Source organism: Dama dama, chromosome 14, assembly GCF_033118175.1.
Source record: "Dama dama isolate Ldn47 chromosome 14, ASM3311817v1, whole genome shotgun sequence".
NCBI classification, from domain to species: Eukaryota; Metazoa; Chordata; class Mammalia; order Artiodactyla; family Cervidae; genus Dama; species Dama dama.
The window spans coordinates 57,031,611-57,053,465 of NC_083694.1; the positions used below are offsets into that span (position 1 = coordinate 57,031,611).

The following is a 21,855-nucleotide window of genomic DNA, read 5'->3' on the forward strand; positions in this document are numbered from 1 at the left end:
GGTACCTTGGACAGTGAGTTATCCTTCATTAATCACTATTATGGAGGCACATCATGGACTCACGATGAGGCAACAGAAGACTAATTTTTACTTATGGAATATGGAACTCAGAAATAGGTCCCAGCAGAAATACATTATGACTATTAAGAAAAGGTCATTTTTTTCCTACTGATATGCCTGTAGGATACAGTAAAAATAAAGTAAAACTAGAAAGAGCAGCTTGTACAGAAAATTATCAGGATTAAACAAGACTCAAACTCAAATTCACAAATAATTCCTAAATTTAATGTTTAATTTTATTAAAAAACACTTTCACCAATTAGTCATTCAATAAATTTTATCAGTTGAAGTAGAAATTTGTCAGTTATTAATTGGAGAAATTAATAAAAAATTTCAGTTTACCGCATTTCCAGGCATTTTTATGAACACTTACCTTGCCAGAATTCTACTTTGTCTGACTGCATATTCTTAAAAACTAATACCTTTTTTTTTTTTTTTTTGCCATGCCACATGGCTTGAAGGATCTTAGTTCCCCAAGCAGGAGTTAAACCCAGATGGGCCCACGGAAGTGAAAGCATGGCATCTAACCACTAAACCACCAGGCAAATCCCTAAGGAAGCTAATACTTTTTAATACTTCTTTTAAAAACTATGTAGGAAAAAAAAAAAAAAAAAAACTATGTAGGGTAGTTGGATAAATCATTGAATTGTTCTCAATATCAAGCCATACATATCTTAATACTACAAAATACTACACATTATTCATTTATTCTTTCATTACTAAGGCCCTAATAGGGAAAAAACACTTGAAGCTTCACTGGCCAAGAATAAAGACGTTAACAACAATAGCAGTACAAATTTTTTGGAATCTCATTCATGCTTGATTACTGTGGTTATCTACCCTCCCCCAAATGATCACCCCTGTTATCATACCTGTCAAGTTGGGGAGAGCCATTTCTGAGGCCTCACTGCATAGACAGCAAAGCGATGTGTCCTGATCTCTGCCATAACAATTAGGTGGAAGCAGAACTGTCCCAAAGACCATTCCTCTGCCCAGAAGCACGAAAGTTTAACTGTTCTATGTACAGAGGAAGTCTTGGAATTCTACTCTCTGACAAGCAATACCACATGCATGTGACACTTATTCATGTACTCAGTGGCCAGAGGGAACCAACGGCAGGGTAACATTTACAAGTCCAAAGTGGGTGGAGAGTTACCTAAAGGGAAATGTCCAGTAATCAGCAAAACATTGAGTCAGAATGGAGTTACTTCAAACCCTCTGGAACATTTAGAAAAACTAAATAAGTAAAAACCAATACACATGAGTAACAAATGATAAAATACACAGGCGTCAGTGCATGTAGATGGGATTTCATTCCTAGGTGATGATGAAGTGAGACTGTAGAGAAGTTTCCTTGGAGAAAACGTGTTTACAATAAAACACCAAATACACTTTTAAGAGAGGAAACGCCTAACAAGAGTCATCTTTTGCATCACTTAAAGTAGTTCAGGAAACCACAAATCCAAAATTAAAGAAATAGTTACACTCTGATTCATAAGCACAGAAGCCAGGAAATTAAGGCCTTCAGTAAAATTTTGGCTCTATTGCTTAATAACGGTTAAAAACATGGCATGATAGCACTGAAAACTTAAAAGGTTTTGAAAGTAAAAGCCTAATCTTTGTTAATATATAGGAACAAAGTTAAATAAAACTCAAGAGCCTTATAAAAATGAAACTAGTGAAATCTACCAATGATGGACGATTTTAGGGATATAACCTACAAAAATAATTCTAGAATGTCTGTTATTATACAAATATTTGTTAAGTAGCTGTTATGTACCAGACACTGTGCTAGGTTCCAGGTCAACAAAAGTAACAGGGTAAAATTATTGATAGTAAAACTGATATAGCCTTCAATAAAGATTTACAAAAGTTATAATGCAAGCTTAAAAAAAGAATGACTCTGGTGTAGGTAATAATTAACAGTTTTTAAAAAAACAAGCTTAAAGAAACTCAAAGAAAAACTTAAACAAAACTTAACTTTAAATAAACTCAAATTAACCTTTCATGAAGCCAGTACTGTTAACATCATGAGGAAAGTAACAGTTAAATGACTAACGGGTTACCTCAAATTAATGACTCAGAATTTCAAATACCAGGTTGAATTTCTCCTTCCCTAAATTACAAAAAATAAAAGGGAAAGGAGCTCCATAATTCATGTTCTATAGATATCTATATGCTATACCATATGATTTACTATTTAATCAATAAATCTGCTATTTAAATTACCAATAATGAATAGTTACATTTTTAATCCTCCTATATTGTAGCCAGGAGTACAGAGGATGAATGAATAAACAAAATATGGTACACACAATGGAATTTATTCAACCATAAAAAGGAATAAAATTTTTATATATGCTACAATATAGACGGGCCTTGAAAACATTATGCTAAGTGAAATAAGTCAGACACAGAAGGACAATCCCACTTACATGAAATATGTAGAAGCTATTCTAGCTCTGGAAATCTAGTTCTGCACTTGGGTGGCTATGTAACACTGAATGTATGTAAGGCTACTAAACTGTATACCTTAAAATAGTATAAAAGGTAAGTTTTATACTATGTATATTTTCTAATTAAAGTTTTTAAAGTAAAAACTAAGTATTTGACTTCCCTAATGGTTCAGTGGTCAAGAATCCACCTGCCAATGCAGGGAACATGGGTTTGATGCCTGGTGCGGGAAGGTTCCACATGTCAAGGAGCAACTAAGCCCATGAGCCACAATTACGGAAGCCCGCACACCCTAGCGCCTGTGCTCTGCCACAGAAGAAGCCACCACAACGAGAAGCCCGTGCACTGCAACTAGAGAGCAGCTCCTGCTTGCCGTTACTAGAGAAAAGCCCATGAGCAGCAAGGAAGAGCCTGTGTGCTGCAAAGGCCCAGCACAGCTATAAATAAATAAGTATTTCTTCAAAATTTATAAATTTTAAGTACTGACTCTCCAAAGAACTCTGTTATGTAGGTTGTATCTATCATTATCTACCATATTTGAAATTAAAACTGAGAAATTGTAATATTAATTTCAAAATAATAAACTCATGTTAACATTTTATTAAAAATAACTACTCTTGAAGAGAATTAAAAGGTAATAGTAACACTGTCATTTTTTGCAAATATTTTTAATATCTGTCTTGCTGCTGCTGCTTAAAACAAGATAAATGAAGATTCATTCTGCATTTGATCCATTGTGATGTTATTTATGTTGAAGTATATGAAAATCTAACTGTGCACAGATACGGAGGTATAAAAGGAAAAGATATTTTAACAATCTTTCAGATGATGATGGATATTCTTCCCTGATACTACACCAAAACTCAACAAATAGGAGCTCTTTAAAGGCTAACTGTATACTGAAATCTGAAACCAAACAGATAAAATTTTTACAATCTGTCAAACTAAAATTTATTGTTTTATCTTGTACTTGAAATAAGTCTATCTTGTACTCTACTCTGCATTTTTTTAACATCATGTATTGATCATCTGGAAATATATCCACTAAATGTTGGTATGTTCCATTATGTAACTTTGATACATCCTGTTCATTACTATCACCATCAATCTCACCACAAAAGTTTTGAGCACCAGGTAAGTTCTCACAATCACAATGGTGGTTACTAATTTTATAAAATTCTAATTTTTGAGAGCCCAAATCCTACCATTTCCAACAATTCCTGTTTTCTTTGAAATAGCAAATTTACTTCATTCATCTTCGAGAAAATGTCTACCAAATCCCAATTCTGAATGGTTTGTCACTCAATCTTTTAAGTGAAAACAGTGTTCCCAGAAAAAAGCAGCCAGTTCTGTTAGAAACAAATCACAGCTGGACATGGGTCTCTAAAAACAGCCACAGCATCCTGGTGAGCAACAGAGGTGCTCCCTGCATCCTTTCCATTTTGTCACATAGAAGACTAAAAAGACACGTAGCTGAGAACCAAGATTTTTTATAAACATAATCATTTTTACTGCCTCATCAAGGAAATTCTTCGGGCGAGTGTGGCGGTGACAACGCAGTGGTAGCCAGGCGCAGTCTGACATCACTACCCTAACTTCTATTAAGGACCAAGCAGTTTTACCAACTGTGCTTTAGCACCACCAGTGCAAACGTCAACAGAGGGATCTGTTGAACACAATCAAATTTTGAGAACTGCTGCTACAAGGATACACACATAAGTTAATCTGCTTCATTTTATTTTCAATTTTTCAGTTGTGCTTTATACATTTTATTTCATTACATAAAATATTTACATGGTTCCAAAGCTGAATCTACAGAATGAGGCACCCTTCCCTCTATCCTAGTCACTCCTTCCTTAGTCAGTCCAGTCACTCAGTCGTGTCCGACTCTTTGCGACCCCATGAATCGCAGCGCGCCAGTCCTCCCTGTCCATCACCAACTCCCGGAGTTTACTCAAACCCATGCCCATTGAGTCAGTGATGCCAGCCAGCCATCTCATCCTCTCTCGTCCCCTTCTCCTCCTGCCCCCAATCCCTCCCAGCATCAGGGTCTTTTCCAATGAGTCAACTCTTTGCATCAGGTGGCCAAAGTATTGGAGTTTCAGCTTCAGCATCAGTCCTTCCAATGAACACCCAGGACTGATCTCCTTCAGGATGGACTGGTTGGATCTTCTTGCAGTCCAAGGGACTCTCAAGAGTCTTCTCCAACACCACAGTTCAAAAGCATCAATTTTTCGGCGCTCAGCTTTCTTCACAGTCCAACTCTCACATCCATACATGAACACTGGAAAAACCATAGCCTTGACTAGATGGACCTTTGTTGGCAAAGTGATGTCTCTGCTTTTTAATATGCTACCTAGGTTGCTCATAACTTTCCCTCCAAGGAGCAAGCATCTTTTAATTTCATGGCTGCAGTCACCATCTGCAGTGATTTTGGAGCCTAAAAAAATAAAGTCTGACACTGTTTCCACTGTCTCCCCATCTAATTCCCATGAAGTGATGGGGCCAGATGCCATGATCTTAGTTTTCTGAATGTTGAGCTTTAAGCCAACTTTTTCACTCTCCTCTTTCACTTTCATCAAGAGGCTTTTTAGTTCCTTTTCACGTTCTGCCATAAGGGTGGTGTCATCTGCATATCTGAGGTTACTGATATTTCTCCTGGCAATCTTGATTCCAGCTTGTGCTTCTTCCAGCCCAGCGTTTCTCATGATGTACTCTGCATATAAGTTAAATAAGCAGGGTGACAATATACAGCCTTGACATATTCCTTTTCCTATTTGGAAGCAGTCTGTTGTTCCATGTCCAGTTCTAACTGTTGCTTCCTGACCTGCATACAGGTTTCTCAAGAAGCACGTCAGGTGGTCTGGTATTCCCATCTCTTTCAAGATTTTCCACAGTTTATTGTGATCCACACAGTTGAAGGCTTTGGCGTAATCAATAAAGCAGAAATAGATGTTTTTCTGGAACTCTCTTGCTTTTTCAATGATCCAGCGGATGTTGGCAATTTGATCTCTGGCTCCTCTGCCTTTCCTAAAACCAGCTTGAACATCTGGAAGGTTTCCTTCCTTAGAGGAAACCTAGATTTATATGCCTTATTCTTATACTGTTTTAATGTAAATGGATACATGCTCACACCCCCACCCTTCTTCTTCAACAGGAGGATATTTCATACTCTTTCTCCTCTCTGCTCTTCTCACTTGACTGTAAGGTCACTCCACAGTGTCACATAGAAATAGTTCTTTTCCTACATACAGCTGCATAATGTTTCATGCCAAATGCCACACTCTTACATGAGGACAACTGAGAATAAACAGTAAGTTTTTAAATTCTGGATCATGAACGTGAAAAAAATGCCCATTAAGTGCTTCATTCATGAAGTTGGAAAAAAAATAATCAGTGCTGTTTATGTTGTTCAGTTCCTAATTAGCAACTAGATATCTCTATTTATGTTATAAACTTACACACACAAATACAAATCAACAAATATTTTTTGCTAAAGCATGTCGACCCCCCTCTAAATTGCACTATACAATACTGAATAAGGGACCCCTAAAAAAAATTCTCAATAATTCAACACTTTTCTACAAAAGCAACTATTGTCCAGACAATAAGTAATTTCTATTTATTATTTGTGGGTAAGAAAAGAATAGCTACAATGACAGGACATTCAGGAGCTTACATTAACCCTTACATTAAATATTGCTTGTCTGTAGTGACCCAGCTCAAAGGAAAAAGGAAAAGGGAAAAGCCTACACAACTACAATAAAAATTAGGCAAGGTTCATCAAGTCATTAAGGGCACTGAAAGGATATCCAAACAGCTCTGTGGGGAATGAATTTAAATGACAACAGCCATCTAAGTCAGAAAACTATAAAAATTAACAAAAGATACTCTAAAAATATTTTTTTAAAAACTTCATTCTATGCTGCTTTTAATGACCTAAGCCATCTAATACCACCTTTAACATTTTAGAGAATAAATAAAATGAAAGTGCACATGAAAAAATAATCACCAAAAAATGATAAATGAAAACCAGTAACACTAAACACAACAAGCAACAAAATTATTAGTATGATGTGTTCTTTTAAAAATGTTCAGTTTATAAAAGTGATATGTACTCATTGAAAATCTGAGAACTATATATAGACAGCAACACTACCCACTCTATATCCACACTTAATAAATTGTTAAAATATTGGCTCTTTTAATCTATATCATTTCATTCACCCAGTTATTTATTTATTGAGTGGACATGATGTGCAAAGTATCTACTAGGCAGGACACATCAGGTGGTAGGCCAGAAGTAAAGTCCGTTAAGAGACAAATGTAAGAGACTGAAGTAAGGTGGGGAGTTTCACTACTTCACTGCAGGATCACACTTACAAGAGAACTGGAATATTGACAACTTTGAATTTCAAACCTTGAAGCCTAAAAAGAAATGAAAAAACATTATCTCAAGTGCTGAGAGAAAAAAGCTGTCATCCCAAAATTCCATAACCACAGAAAATATTCAGAAATTAAGATGAAATAAAGACTTCTCAGTTGAAGAGAAGAACTCATGACCAGCAGGCCTCCTCTAAAAGAACTGTTAAAAGAAGCTCTTCAGACAGAATGGAAATACCAGAAGGAAACTATTCATTAGGAATAAATAAAGAGAAATGAAAATAGTAAATAGCATATAGACTACTCTTCTCAAGTTCTTTAAAATATGCTTGATGGTTAGAAGCAAAAAGTGTTTACATCATTGCAGGGACTTTTCAATCCATGTAAATATAACAACTGTAACATAAAGAGGGAAGAGAAAGCTGTATGACAGAAAGGCTTCCATATTTTACTTGAGGTGGTAAAATGACTACTTAGTAAGTAGAGTGTCAAAAGTTCAATATGTATACTGAAATCCCTACGGCAACCACTAGAAAACCTATACAAAGAGATATAGCCAAAAACACAACAGATAAAAAAGCAAAACTAAAAAAAAAAAAAAGTGTTAATAATCCAAGAGGGCAAGAAAAGGGAAACAGAGGAACAAACAGAAAAAAATAAAAACGGCAGACCTAAATCCACATATTAATAATTACATTATATGACAACAGCCTAAACACAGATACATGATCCAGCTACAGGCCACTCATTTCAAATATAAGCAGGTTAAACGAGCTGCAGCATAAGCTCTTCCAATGAATATTCAGGGTTGATCTCCTTTACGACTGACTGGCTTAACCTCCGTGCTGTCCAAAAGCCTCTCAAGAGTCTTCTCCAGCACCATAATTCAAAAACATCAATTCTTCAGTGCTCAGCCTTCTTTATGATCCAACTCTCACATCCATCCATACATGACAACTGGAAAAATCATAGCTTTGAGTAGACAGACCTTTGTCGGCAAAGTGATGTCTCTGCTTTTTAATACACCGTCTAGGTTTGTCATAGCTTGCCTTCCAAGAAACAAGCATCTTTTTAATTTCATGGCACCGTCCACAGTGATTTTGGAGCCCAAGAAAATAAAATCTGTCACTGCTTCCACTTTTTCCCCTTTTAAGACAGGGGTACTTTCACTAATATTTCAGGATCTAACGGCAGTCCTTAAAATGTGTTCAATCCCATTATTACTGAGATAAAGAAACAAAGCTATGTAGAAACTAGATGATCTCTAAAGTGGCCATATCGTGCCTGTTATTAACTCTCAACCTCCCAACAGAGCAGCTAACTAACATTCTAAGAAGAAAGAGCATCAATTTCACACTATACTACTTTACTCTCAGCACTCACATCTTTACCTTTCCTTTTGTGACGTCAAGTCTTTAGGAATAAATACTGGCCTCTGATTACAAAAAGACTACAATCCCTAACGTTAACAAGCTTTTTGTTTTTTAAACCCAAGACTTCAGACTCTGTATTATGAAACCTTGTGCTCTGCCAGTTCAAAAGTAAGGTGTCCTTCATCAAGTTATTTAAATATCTCACAATTTTCACCTGTAAAACAGGAAAATAATGGCAAGTACACTACAGCATCCTTAAATAAGATTAAATGCATGTAAAGTGCTTAGTGAACTTGACACCGTAATTTAAAATTTTAGTTCCTCTGTAGTCTAAAAGTGGTGCCTTCCTTGAAAATAAATTCATTGAAAGAATAAATGTGTTGAGCTCAAGCAGGAAGATTTGCATGACTAACAAGAAGTCAAAGGTGGGACTTCCCTGGTGGCCCAGTGGCTAAGACTCTGCAGTCCCAACGCAGGGGGCCCAGGGTTCCATCCCTGGTTGGGGAACTAGATCCCACACACGGCAACTACAGATTCTGCAGCCGCAGCGGAGACTCGGCACAGCAAAAAAAAAAAAGAAGTCAAAGGTACAGAAATAAAAATAAACAACTGATGAGCCCCTAAACTTGTACAAGGTTAACTCTCTTTAGGTCAGTAAGTAATCCCTGATAGCTCTTTGGTAAAGAATCCACCTGCAATGCAGGAGACTCCAGTTCAATTCCTGGGTTGGGAAGATCCTCTGGAGAAGGGATAGGCTATTCACTCTGGTATTCTTGGGCTTCCCTGGTGGCTCAGCTGGTAAAGAATCTGCCCACAATGCAGGAGAGCTGGGTTCGAACCCTGGGTTGGGAAGATCCCCTGGAGAAGGGAAAGGCTACCCACTCCAGTATTCTGGCCTGGAGAATTCCATGGACTACATATATAGTCCATGGGTTTGCAAAGAGTCAAGACATGACTGAGCGACTTTCACCCAAAATAATGTTTATAACTCTACTGCATTACAATTACATGGATTTTTATCATTGGTAATATTTTTTAATGAATGAGGCAATTATAACCCAGCATCATTGGTTCTAATGCTTCTTCTTGGCAGATGCTGCTTGTCCAGTGGTTTTGTCCCAATCTGTCACTGAAGTGTCAGTTTTCAGCCCCCATCTTGGTCCTTTTTTGCCATTTTCAGCCCCTCCAGGGCTTGGAGGACCCAATGGGCCATGTTCCTAAAGCTTTTGCTGAAGCAGCTTGGCCGGGCATGATACCGTATCTGACGGTCCCCCCTCACCCTCAGATCCCGGTCATGAGCCAACCCCGCCTCCACCCCAGAGGTACAGGTGCCATGCTGTGGAAGCAGCTCATGTGTAGAAACCAGTTCTCATTGTAGGGAGCGACCTCTTTATGCTTGGCCAGTGTGATGGAGTCCACCCATTCAAGGACTTGCAGCTTCCCAGACTTCTTAAGGCCACCAGAACTCTGATAAAACACTGCTGGTTCACATCTTTTACGGTAATTCCAGGCATCCTGCGGCCTCTATGCAGCCAGCCAGGAGAAAGCCATCACTGATGCTGTTATCTGGGAGGGAGGAAAAATTGTACGACACAGAAAAATACAAACTACTACTCCCTACAAGTCTGACCCCAGTCCCACCTGACTCAAAGGCAGGGATTGTATGTCTGACTCATAACCATTTTCCTAGAATATATATTTAATATCTGCTGACATATCATTTTTTCCTAATTACAGAAGCAATACTTGCCCATTTTCTAGAATCCAAAATGCACAGTAAGGAAGACAACTTAAGATTTGGAACTTAGCAATAGAAAGAATTTAGTTTGTAAATCTGTTTATTAGGACGTGTGCAAGTTTGATCATTTAGACTTTTCTTCTATGTATTCAGATTCCTAAGATTCAAGATTTATAAAAGCTACATGTTTTATTGATTGATTTCTCTATGCCAGGTCTCTAGCTGCTGCAAGTGGGATCAAGTTCCTTAACCAGGGATCGAACCTGGGCCCCCTGCATTGGAAGGCTGGAGCCTTAGCGTACTGGACCACCAGTGAAGTCCCACGATATGCTTTTTAGAAAGAAATTCAAAGCAACTTTATCAATACCTTTTTCTATACCTTTATAAAGGATAAACAAGGCCTCTGCAATGGCCCACACTCTGTCTGTGGAGTGTGTTTCTCTCTGAATCTGAATAAATCCATTTCTTATATATCACTTTGCCTCTCACTGAATTCTTTCTGCAATGAGACATCAAGAACCTGAGCTTTATTAGACCCTGAAACCAGGTACCATGGGTTTTGGCTAGGTTTGAGTCCCAGCCGCGTGGGTTCAAGTCCCAAACTAGGTTTTGCCGGGGTTCAACTCCCAGCCACATGGCTTTGAGTCCCAAACTCAGTTTTGGCTGGGTTCAAGTCCCAGCACATGGGTTCAAGTCCCAATCTGTGGTAAATCGTTTCAGTGAATGAATAAAAACAGCAGGAGGTAGATGGGTCCCCTCCCACAGGGTAAAGCAACTAGAGAGTCATTTCCTGTGGGTCTGAAACTCGAAGACTAGCAAGAGCAGGACAATTGAGGAAGAGGCTGGGCTATGCCCAGGTAGAAGATAAGAGACCACATATTTCTCATTCTTGAAATCAGGAGACCTCCCCAACCACACATACTGCAGAAAGGCTCCATGGAGGTCAAAGGGGAGTGATGTCAAGAAGTGATCTATCCATATGCCTCTTTGGTAGGATCCATCTTGGATGAAATGCATGCCCACATACGGAAGGATCCTGAGATATATCAAATACGAACTGTAACCAGGCAAATCAAAATGATTGGCCAAAGGAAACCCAGAAAGAAGCACCTCATATGAGTGATTCACATGGTCATGAGGGAGCAACTTTCTCTGATTGGCCAAAGGAAACCCAGAAAGAAGCACCTCATATAAGTGATTCACATGGTCATGAGGGAGCAACTTTCTCTGAGTCCACCCACGTATATTCACATGGTGTACTCATTTTCCCCCCTAATGAAAATAGCTGAGAAAAGAAGAGAAGCAAAAGGCAAAGGAGAAAAGGAAACATATACCCATCTGAATGCAGAGTTCCAAAGAATAGCAAGGAGAGATTTTTTTTAAAAAGCCTTCCCAAAAAAAAAAAAAAAAAAAAAAAGCCTTCCCAAGTAATCAACACAAAGGAATAGAGGAAAACAATAGAATGGGAAAGACAAGGGAAAAAAAAGGATAAACAATTTCAATTTTCAAGGATGAACAAAATTTAAAATGAAACATGTTATAATCCATTCTTAAAGCATTTTATTCATTTTGTGGGCAAAACATCAACTACCCAAAAGTAAAAATAGTCATCATATGGTCTTAAAACCAAATAGCAAAGTTTTCAAAGCCTATTTCAGAAATTAATGAGCTTATAATTTTATTTTTAAATGTCATACTTAATTATGTATTGGTCTCTATGAAAGAGATGTTGAGGTCTCCTCTCTCCCTTCACAGATCTTCATTTTCCTCACAAAACAATTCAAATCTTGACTATCAACTTCACCTTCAAGGAAATGAAGTACTTACTATCAGTTCAGTTCAGTTGCTCAGTCATGTCTGACTCTTTGCGATCCCACGGACTGCAGCCAGCACACCAGGCTTCCCTGTCCATCACCAACTCCCGGAGCTTGCTCAAACTCAGGTCCATCCAGTCGGTGATGCCATCCAACAATCTCATCCTCTGTCGTCCCCTTCTCCTCCTGCCTTCAATCTTTCCCAGCATCTGGGTCTTTTCAAATGAGTCAGTTCTTTGCATCAGGTGGTCCAAAGTACTGGAGTTTCAGCTTCAGCATCAGTCCTTCCAGTGAATATTCAGGACCGATTTCCTCTGGGATGGACTGGTTGGATCTCCTTGCAGCCCAAGGAACTCTCAAGAGTCTTCTCCAACACCACAGTTCAAAAGCATCAATTCTTCGGCACTCAGCTTTCTCTATAGCCCAGCTCTCACATCCAACATGACTACTGGAAAAACCATAGCTTTGACTAGACGGACCTTTGTCAGCAAAGTAATGTCTCTGCTTTTTAATATACTGCCTACGTTGGTCATAGCTTTTTCTTTCATGAAAGCATCCTTTAATTTCATGGCTGCAGTCACCACCTGTATTTATTTTGGACTCCAAAAAATTGCCAAAACCTTGCCCAAAAAACTTGCTATAATTTATTATATTCAGAGATTTTGATTGGGCCACATTTTCTCTATCTACTGTGTTTTTCTCCCATTTTTTATTAGAAGGTATGGTCTTCTCATGCAACTACGGAGGTATGATCTACAGTTTGGTCCTAGCTAACTATTTCTTCAATGGGCTTGAGGGCAAAACTCTTTCCAGTAACAGAAAGTGTATCTTGTCTTGCTTAATTAGTTCCACATGCAGATGTCATTCTTGGAAGAGAAATCTTTCAAGAGAGTTTAAAGGAGTGATAGAAGCAGAACTCAGGGATTGTGCTGTCTCTAAGAGAACTCTTTAATATCTCCCTAATAGCATCCCCTTCTCAATATTTCTCACTTTATCATTTGTCCTTTTTTTGAAGGTATAGCTGTTGTAAGACAGTATTAAGGTATTTGCATTTGGCAAAGAGTCACCCAGTCATTTGCAGATAAGATTCATTAAACAGATACCTGTTTGCATTCAACAATATAATCACTAATGTTTCTCTGTAATAACAACTGTACTGTGCACATAGCAGGCACTCAAGTATTTTTTAATTAATGTTCACAAAACTCCCACCAGCATGTTTTCCATGCGAATTTAAAACGACTCAAAGCAATTCTAGCTCTCTTTATAGTATGATTATTATAAAATAATAGCTACCATTTATGCAACACACATTATAAATTAGGCACTTTTACATACCTTAATTGATATTTTACAATTTATATTAACTATAGCCCCGAAGGACAGGTTTTTGTTATCACCAATGTACAAATGCTCAGAAATGCCAAGTATCTTATTCAAGCTCCAAAGCAAGCTGGTGAAGCCAGGATTTGAAAGTGTAGTCTTGGGGATTCCCTGGTGGTTAGACTCTGAGCTCCCAATGGAGGGAGCATGGGTTCGATCCCTGGTTGGGGAACTAGAATCCCACATGCTATGTGTCTAATAAATAAAAAAATAAAGCAATTTAAAAAAGAAAGTGTAGGTCTTATATAACTCCAAAGCCCATGCTCCTTTTACTATTCGAGGCTGCCTCAATAGAGAGTGGTACAAAAACAACTGAGAAATGTTTTTTTTCTTACCTTCTGGAGAAGAGTTTTAAGACAGCCAGACTCCCCAAGCGGGATAACCTCAACTCGTCTATCTATACATAGAATGACATTTAAAGTCAAACCTAAGAGATGAATCAGAATGACATACATGTGCTTACCAACCAGTCTACTCCAACAAAAGAAACTGGAAATTTCTGGAATTTACTTCCAGCAGCAGAGCAATTGCAAATTTTTCCACAGTCAAGGCACAATAACTCAGAGAAGAGTTAAAAACGTTGTGTAAGTCATGCCAGAACTCAAAATGCGTCAAAACAGAAGATAACCTTTTCTCTAACTGACTAACAGCTTTCATTTCTCCTTTGAAGAATCTTGTATTTAGACCAAAACAGACTGTCTCTTTACTTCTAATTTGTCCTCAAATATGAAAGAATGAGCTGAACAAAAGTTTTTCCTTAACGTACGGCTCATCTCACAAACATCGCAAACAACAACAACAAAAACTGTATATGTGGGTATCATTAGGAAATACTTCTTCGAGCTCTAAAGGTCCTCTAACCTTACCCTTTAGGACACTTGTCACTGCCCTGCAGATAACTTGGTATGTTATCCTTTCATGTGATGTTAAAAAATCAAAAAAGCTGACTTCTCCTCTTTCAGACTGGTGGAGCTAGTTTTCCAATGTCTGTGAAGAGGCGTGTGTATGTGTATATACTACACTCCCTATACTTGAGTCCTGGCTGCAAGCTATTTCCTGCTGGCTGAACTCAGATATTTCCAACGGCCTTAACTAAAAGAAACAAAGACCTTATTCATTATCCTTATTTCAGCAGCACTGGCTGTCCAAAGCAATAGACCTCTCCCTAAAGCATGAATGATTAGAGGTAAGAAGGGAAAAAACATACTTCAAGTTACAAAGTTCTTTTGGTTTAGGACTCATATTAATACATACATACATACATATATATTTGTTCAAATAATCTATAAAAACATACTCAGAATTCAATCCCTATGATTTCATTGCTAAACTCTCCAGCTTAAAACAAGATATCAATAAAATTACAAAATCACTGAAAATTTTTAATGATAATCTTAATAAAGCTCTCTATTAAAGCTATTTTTACTAGAAGATCTGTCTGAAAATACACAGTTCTATGAGTACTACATTAATACTACATATTACATGACTGCCTACTATGACTCAAACTTCATTTTTTTTTCAAACTTCATTCTTATCACCAGCTTAATTTACAACATGGTGTAGCAAAAAACTCTGCTTTACCACCACCACCATCACTACCAATAAGGTCCTTCCAGGTTACAAGATCAAAGATCAGGTGAGAGCTGCAGGGGGAAAAGGAAGAAAGAGAAGGGGGAAAAGGGAAAGAGGGGAGGAAGGGCAGAAAGGAGGGGAAAAGAATACTTTAGAGGTACCCAAAAGATAAAACATTTAACTCTTACAAGCAGGAGCTAGCAGCATTTTTTCACCAGAACACCAGGACCAGGTCAAGAATAGTGGCTTCATGTATTTAAATTAACCCCAAAGTATGACTAATACCAAATTTCCCTGATCAGTTCTGCTAGATTTCCACTAATTCTATCTTGATGGTAGAAGGACAGAATATCGTGCTCACTAATAACATTTATGGGCCTCCCTGGTAGTCCAGTAGTAAAGAATTCACCTGCCAATGCAGGAGACACAGGTTTGATCCCTGAGTGCGAAAGATTCTCTGGAGAAGGAAATGGCAACCCACTCCAGTATTTTTACCTGGAGAATCCAATGGACAGAGGAGCCTGGCAGGTTACATACAGTCCATAGGATCACCAAGGGTCAGACATGACTTAGTGACTGAACAACATTTACAGGATAGATTGAGGAAGAATACAAATCAGATACCAAATATTTTCTAAATGCTGAGCCAAACTATGAGAAAAAGAAATAAAGGACAGGGAAGAATAAGTAAGAGGCTGAAAAAAGCAATGTTATACCAAACCCACAGAAACAAAACTTAAATTCTGGACTTTTGAGCACCACCTCATTTAGGAGCAATTTAGAAAATAGAGAATAGGAGAAAATTAACATCTAACAGTTGATGAATACTTGCTTATCTAAGCCAACCACTTACATCTATTACCACTAATCCTCATCTTAACTCTGATAGAAATATTCAATTTCTCAGGTAAACAGACCACATAATGCAAACTATATGCATTTTTAATTTTAATGTATGACTATACTCAAAGAGACAATTTTGGAGTGAGACTGAAATTCTACCTCTGGCACTTATCAGCCTGGAAACTGAACAATTAATAACTCTGAAAACAAATAAACGCACCCTATTTACAGCTGCAGCAACAAGAAGCAACAGTTAGAACTGGATATGGAACAACAGACTGGTTCCAAATAGAAAAGAAGTATGTCAAGGCTGTATATTGTCACCTGCTTGTTCAACTTATACGCAGACAACATCATGAGAAATGCCGGGCTGGATGAAGCACAAGCTAGAATCAAGATTGCCAGGAGAAATATCAATAACCTCAGATACGCAGATGACACCACCCTTATGGCAGAAAGTGAAGAGGAACTGAAGACCCTCTTGAGGAAAGTGAAAGAGGAGAGTGAAAAAGTTGGCTTAAAACTCAACATTCAGAAAACTAAAATTATGGCATGCGGTCCCGTCACTTCATGGCAAATAGATGGGGAAACAATGGAAACAGTGACAGACTTAAGTTTCTTGGGCTCCAAAATCACTGCAGATGGTGACTGCAGCCATGAAATTAAAAGACGCTTACTCCTTGGAAGAAAAGCTATGACTAAGTAAGGTGGCATATTAAAAAACAAAGACATTACTTTACCAACAGAGGTCCATCTAGTCAAAGCTATGGTTTTTCCAGCAGTCGTAGATGGATGTGAGAGTTGGACCATAAAGAAAGCTCAGTGCCGAAAAATTGATACTTTTGAACTGTGGTGTTGGAGAAGACTCTTGAGAGGCCCTTGGACTGCAAGGAGATCCAACCAGTCCATCCTTAAGGAAATCAGTCCTGAACATTCACTGGAAGGTTTGCCACTGAAGCTCCAACACTCTGGCCACCTGATGCAAAGAACTGACTCACTGGAAAAAACCCTGATGCTGGGAGAGACTGAAGCAGCAGGAGAAGGGGACGACAGAGGATGAGATGGTTGGATGGCATCAGCAACCCGACGGACACGAGTTTGAGCAGGCTCCAGGAGCTGGTGGTGGACAGGGAGGCCTGGCGTGCTGCAGAGAGTCAGACATGACTGAGTGAACTGACTGAGCGCACCATGAAGAGCGCAGACTCTCTGTGTGAATCTAGTTCTGCACTTCACTGTGTGACCTTCGTCAAGCTAACACTTCTGTGCCTGTTTCCGCATCCAAAAAGGAGAGCATGATAGTACCTACTCTTATAGAAGTGGCAGAACACTTAAATGCTATTGTATATAAAGATGCTAAAGCAGTGTCTCATACAAAATAAGAGCTATATAAATAGTTATTTGGTTGATGAAGATGAAAATGCTGATTAGAAGGAATGTATACCAAGCCCTATTTTCAGACCTTAGCAATGAAATTTCTGCCTTTTCTATCAGACTATACTGAATGCTACAATGAAAACTGGTTTCATCCAGTTTAATGTGGTTAAAATGCATACTCTAAGACAGATAATCTCTTAGCAGTGATCCTTAGAACCTGATGTCCAAGACCAATTAATTTTCCAACACATACTAATATTCTGCTAACTTCTTTTCTTCTCACAACTAAAGTAACAGATGGTGTAACAGTAACAGAGCACATGAAGATTATCACATCTTGCTGGTGAAGGAGTGGTGAGTAGTCCTAGACAAGATAGTGACTCAAATGTACTAACAGATTGTTTCATAAATTATCAGCAACAGCTGTTTACAATGGGATTTCTGATTCAGATGATTTCTTGATCTTCTCCCTATGTGTTTAAGAGATCAGTCTGTTTAAGAAAGAGGCTAGACTTCCCACTAAAATCTGGAAGAAAAGGATGTCCACTCTCACCACTTTTATTCAACATAGTATTGGAAGTCCTAGCCATGGTAATCAGACAAGAAAAAGAAATAAAAGGTATCCAAACTGGAAGGGAAGAGGCAAAATTGTCATTTTATGCAGATGACATACTTTATATAGAAAACCCTAAAGACTTCATACAAAAACTACAAGAACTAATAAATTAATTCAGCAAGGTAGCAGAATACAAGATTAACATACAGAAAGTGGCTGTATTTCTTTACATTAACAATGAAATGTCAGAAAGAAAAACTAAAAAGAAAATCCCTTCTGCAATTAAATCAAAAAAATTAAATATCCAGGAACCAACCTGACCAAAGTGGTGAAAGACTTATATGCTGTATAAAACACTGATAAAAGAAAATGAAGATGAGTCAAAAATGGAAAGGCATCCCATGCTCTGAGATTGGAAGAATATTGTTAAAATGGCCATACTACTCAAAGCAATCTAAAGATTCAATGTAATCCCTATCAAATTGCCCATGACATTTTTCACAGAACTAGGACAAATAATATTAAAATTTATATGGCACCACAAATGACCCAAAATTGCCAAAGTAATCCTGAGGGAAAAGAACAAAGCTGGAGGCATAACCCTCCCTGACTTCAGACAATACTACAAAACTACAATAGTCAAAACAGCATGATATTGGCACGAAAACAGACACATAGATCAATGGAACGTAACAGAGACCCTGGAAATAAACTCACACACCTAAAATCAATCTTTAACAAAAGAGGCAAGAATATACAATGATGAAAAGGTGGTCTCTTTGGCAAGTGGAGTTGGGAAAGCTAAACGGACATATGTAAATCAATGAAGATAGAACACCCCCTCATACCATATACAAGAATAAACTCAAATTGGCTTAAGAATAAACTCAAAATGGCTTAAAGACAAATATAAGACAAGATGCCATAAAACTCCTAGAAGAGACCATAGATAAACTTTATCTGACATAAATCATAGCAATGTTTTCTTAGGTCAGTCTCCCAAGTCAGAAGTAGTAAAAGCAAAAATAAATGTGACCTAATCAAACTTAAACAGCAAAGGGAAACTATAAACAAAAAGACAACCTATGTACTGGGAGAAAATATTTGCAAGCAATGGGGCCAACAAAGGATTTAATTTCCAAAATATACAAACAACTCAAATAGGTCAATATCAAAAAACAAACAACCCAATCAAAAAATGGACAGAAGACCTAAATAGACATTTCTTCAAAGAAGACAAACAGATAGTTATAGTTACATGAAAAGATGCTCAACACTGCTAATTATTAGAGAAATGCAAATCAAAATCACAATGAGGTATCACCTCACACTGGTCAGAATGCCCATCATTAAATAAAAAGTCTACCAAAAAAAAAAAAATCTACAAATAATAAATGCTGGAGAGGGTGTGGAAGAAAGGGAACCCTTCTACACTGTTGGTGGGAATGTAAATTGGTACAGCCAATATGGAGAACACTATAGAGGTTTCTTAAAAGACTAAAAATATAGCTACCATATGATCCAGCAACCCCACTTCTAGGCACATATCTGCAGAAAACTAATTCCAAAGATACAGGCACCCCAAAGTTCACAACAGCACTATTTACAATAGACAAGACATGGAAGCAACCTAACTGTCCATCAACAGATGAATGGATAAAGAAGATGTGATATTGAAAACAGCAAAATAATGCCTTTTGCAGCAATATGGATTGACCTAGAGATTATCATACTAAATGAAGTAAGTCAGAGAAAAACACCATATGATATCACTTATATGTGGAATATAAAAAAAATGATACACATGAACTTATTTACAAAACAGAAACAGACTCTCAGAAAGCAAAGTTATGGCTACTAACAGGGAAGGGGGCAAAATATATTAGGAGCATGGTATTAACAGATACACGCTACTATACATGAAATAGATAAATAAGGTTCTACTGTATAGCGCAGGGAATTAATTATACTAAAGTATCTTGTAATAACCTATTATGGAAAAGAATCTGAAAATATATATGAATATATATATACACACACATATATATATTGATGTATGCATACACAAAGACAGAATCACTTTGCTATTGATCAGGAATTAACACAACACTTTAAGTCATCTATATTTCAAAACTATGGTGGGAACTCTGCCTATCCCTCCAAAATTTGCCATTTTAGATTGTTCTTCTGAGTATCATAACCTTGCAGTCTTCCTGGAATTACATTTGCACCAACCTAATATTTAAAGGTCAACTGCATAATGATAGAGAACAGACCAGTGGTTGCCAGGGTACAGGACTGGAAGAAAGACGTGACTACAGAGAAATTGCGCAAGAAAGTTTTTTGAAATGATGTAATTGTTCTGATTATTGGATTACACAAATCTGCAGAGGTTAAAATCACAGAACTGTAAAAGAAACAAACAAACAAAAAAAGAACAATTTTACTATGTGATGATTTTAAAAATAAAGAGAAAAGGAAAAAAAATGGAGCTGAAGCATATACATTTTCATACCAGTTATGAAAATAAAAAGTCATGCCATATCACAGAACACTAAATTTTAGAAATATCTACAAATGAGAATTTGCAGCTTAACTTGAGAATCTAAAATTTCCACACTTAGATGTAAATAAATACCTTTCGGTTAAGAATTGTGATAAAAGTTTAGAGAAAATAACCTGCCTAAACACACAAAATTTGTGGAATTCAGCATTCCAAGATCTTTGCATGTTAACAGAAATGCATCACTGCCAATGTTATTTAAGCAGAAGATAATGAAATATGTGAGGGATGAAAGGCATGTGCCAATCCTCTTTCCCTCATGGAATTCTCAAAGTCAGTGTAACTAACACCTGGTACAATGACTTGAATGCAAGCTCAGCGCTAACATTCCTAGGGAGGGACTCACAAACAAACCTAGATCATTCCTAAAGATCTACAATACAATCCTCTGTAATCCAAGGAGTCAGCTGTTTCACTGAGACTAGGGAAGCATGCAACAACTGCTCACATACACTCACACACACACACACACACACACACACATATTTCTGCATGGAATGTATATGATGTCTGTGCCCACACAAACAAAATAATTCAATCCACAGGAAATTCTAACTCTCAATATTAATTCAATGTATTACTTATTCAAATATTTATCAAACATACACTTTGCACCAAGCACAATAAAAACCACCTGAGATGTATCTGTAAATTGGAAATGTGAAATCTGGGCCTCATCTATTACCTCCAGTTTAAAGACATACAAGTCATTTTTCTATCAACCATCTAAAGTAAAGTGAATGAGGATGAAGGCGTCCAAAACAAAGCAATTAATGACAGCAAACTGCATATCACATGATGGAAACTGAAAAAGAAAATTAGTGTGACCCCGGGGTTTCCATTTGTTCTTTGTGCGGTGGAGGGTATATACGCATGAAATGAAGTGCTAAGGAAACTCACGTATGAAAGGTAAGCAAGGACCAAATCTTGGAGAACACTGAATGCCATACCAAGAATTTCAGATTTCTCTTGCTGGCAATTAGAAGCCATTAATAGCAGTAAAAATTTCAAGAATTTTTCTTCCAGACAAATAATTTCATTCATTTTTCGGCTGTGGTGGGTCTTCCTTGCTGCACGGGCTTTTCTCCAGCTGTGGCAAGCAGGGGCTACTCTCTAGTTTCGGTGCAGGGGCTTCTCACTGCAGTGTCTTGTTGCTGAGCACAGGCTCTAGGGCATGCAGGCTTCCGCAGTTGCAGCTCCCAGGCTTTCGAGCACTGGCTCAGTAGCTGCAGCACACGGGCTTAGCTGTCTGTGGCATGTGGGGTCTCCTCAGATGAGGGATCAAACCTGTGTCTACTGCATTGGCACGTGGATTCTCAACCACTGAGCCACCAGGGAAGCCCCTAAATATGGATTCTGAATTATGGAGAAAGGAACAGTTAAACCAAGGAAATAGATAATATACACTAGGTCACTGAACAAACAGCTAAACAGTGTTTCTCTAGCTTCAATAAAACATATTCATTTATTAACTTTTTCCCAAGGGATTCAAAAAAAACATCCTCTACTGTTTACTCACTGGAAAAACCCTAATGCTGGGAAAGACTGAGGGCAAGAGGTGAGGGGGCGACCAGGGATGAGATGGTTGGATGGCATCACTGACTCACTGGACATGCTGCTGCTGCTGCTAAGTCACTTTAGTCGTGTCCGACTCTGTGCGACCCCATAGACGGCAGCCCATCAGGCTCCTTCGTCCCTGGGATTCTCCAGGCCAGAACACTGGAGCGGGTTGCCATTTC

At 37.9% G+C, this 21,855-nt stretch overlaps 1 protein-coding gene across 8 annotated transcripts in view; it reads right to left on the reverse strand.

The window, feature by feature from the left end:
* The window catches only part of ABL2 (ABL proto-oncogene 2, non-receptor tyrosine kinase), a 96,837-nt gene that overhangs the window by 25,583 nt on the left and 49,399 nt on the right, over window positions 1–21,855 (reverse strand). For 3 of the 8 annotated variants that reach the window (XM_061160824.1, XM_061160820.1, XM_061160822.1), the window contains exon 1: window positions 933–1,099. The exons of 4 other annotated variants lie outside the window; for them this stretch is intronic. In XM_061160824.1, coding sequence (XP_061016807.1) covers window positions 933–1,044 — 112 coding nt within the window. In that variant the 5' untranslated portion in view covers window positions 1,045–1,099. Of the gene's footprint in view, window positions 1–932; window positions 1,101–21,855 lie in introns of those variants that run through there. One more of the 8 variants, XM_061160818.1, reaches the window with a different exon arrangement.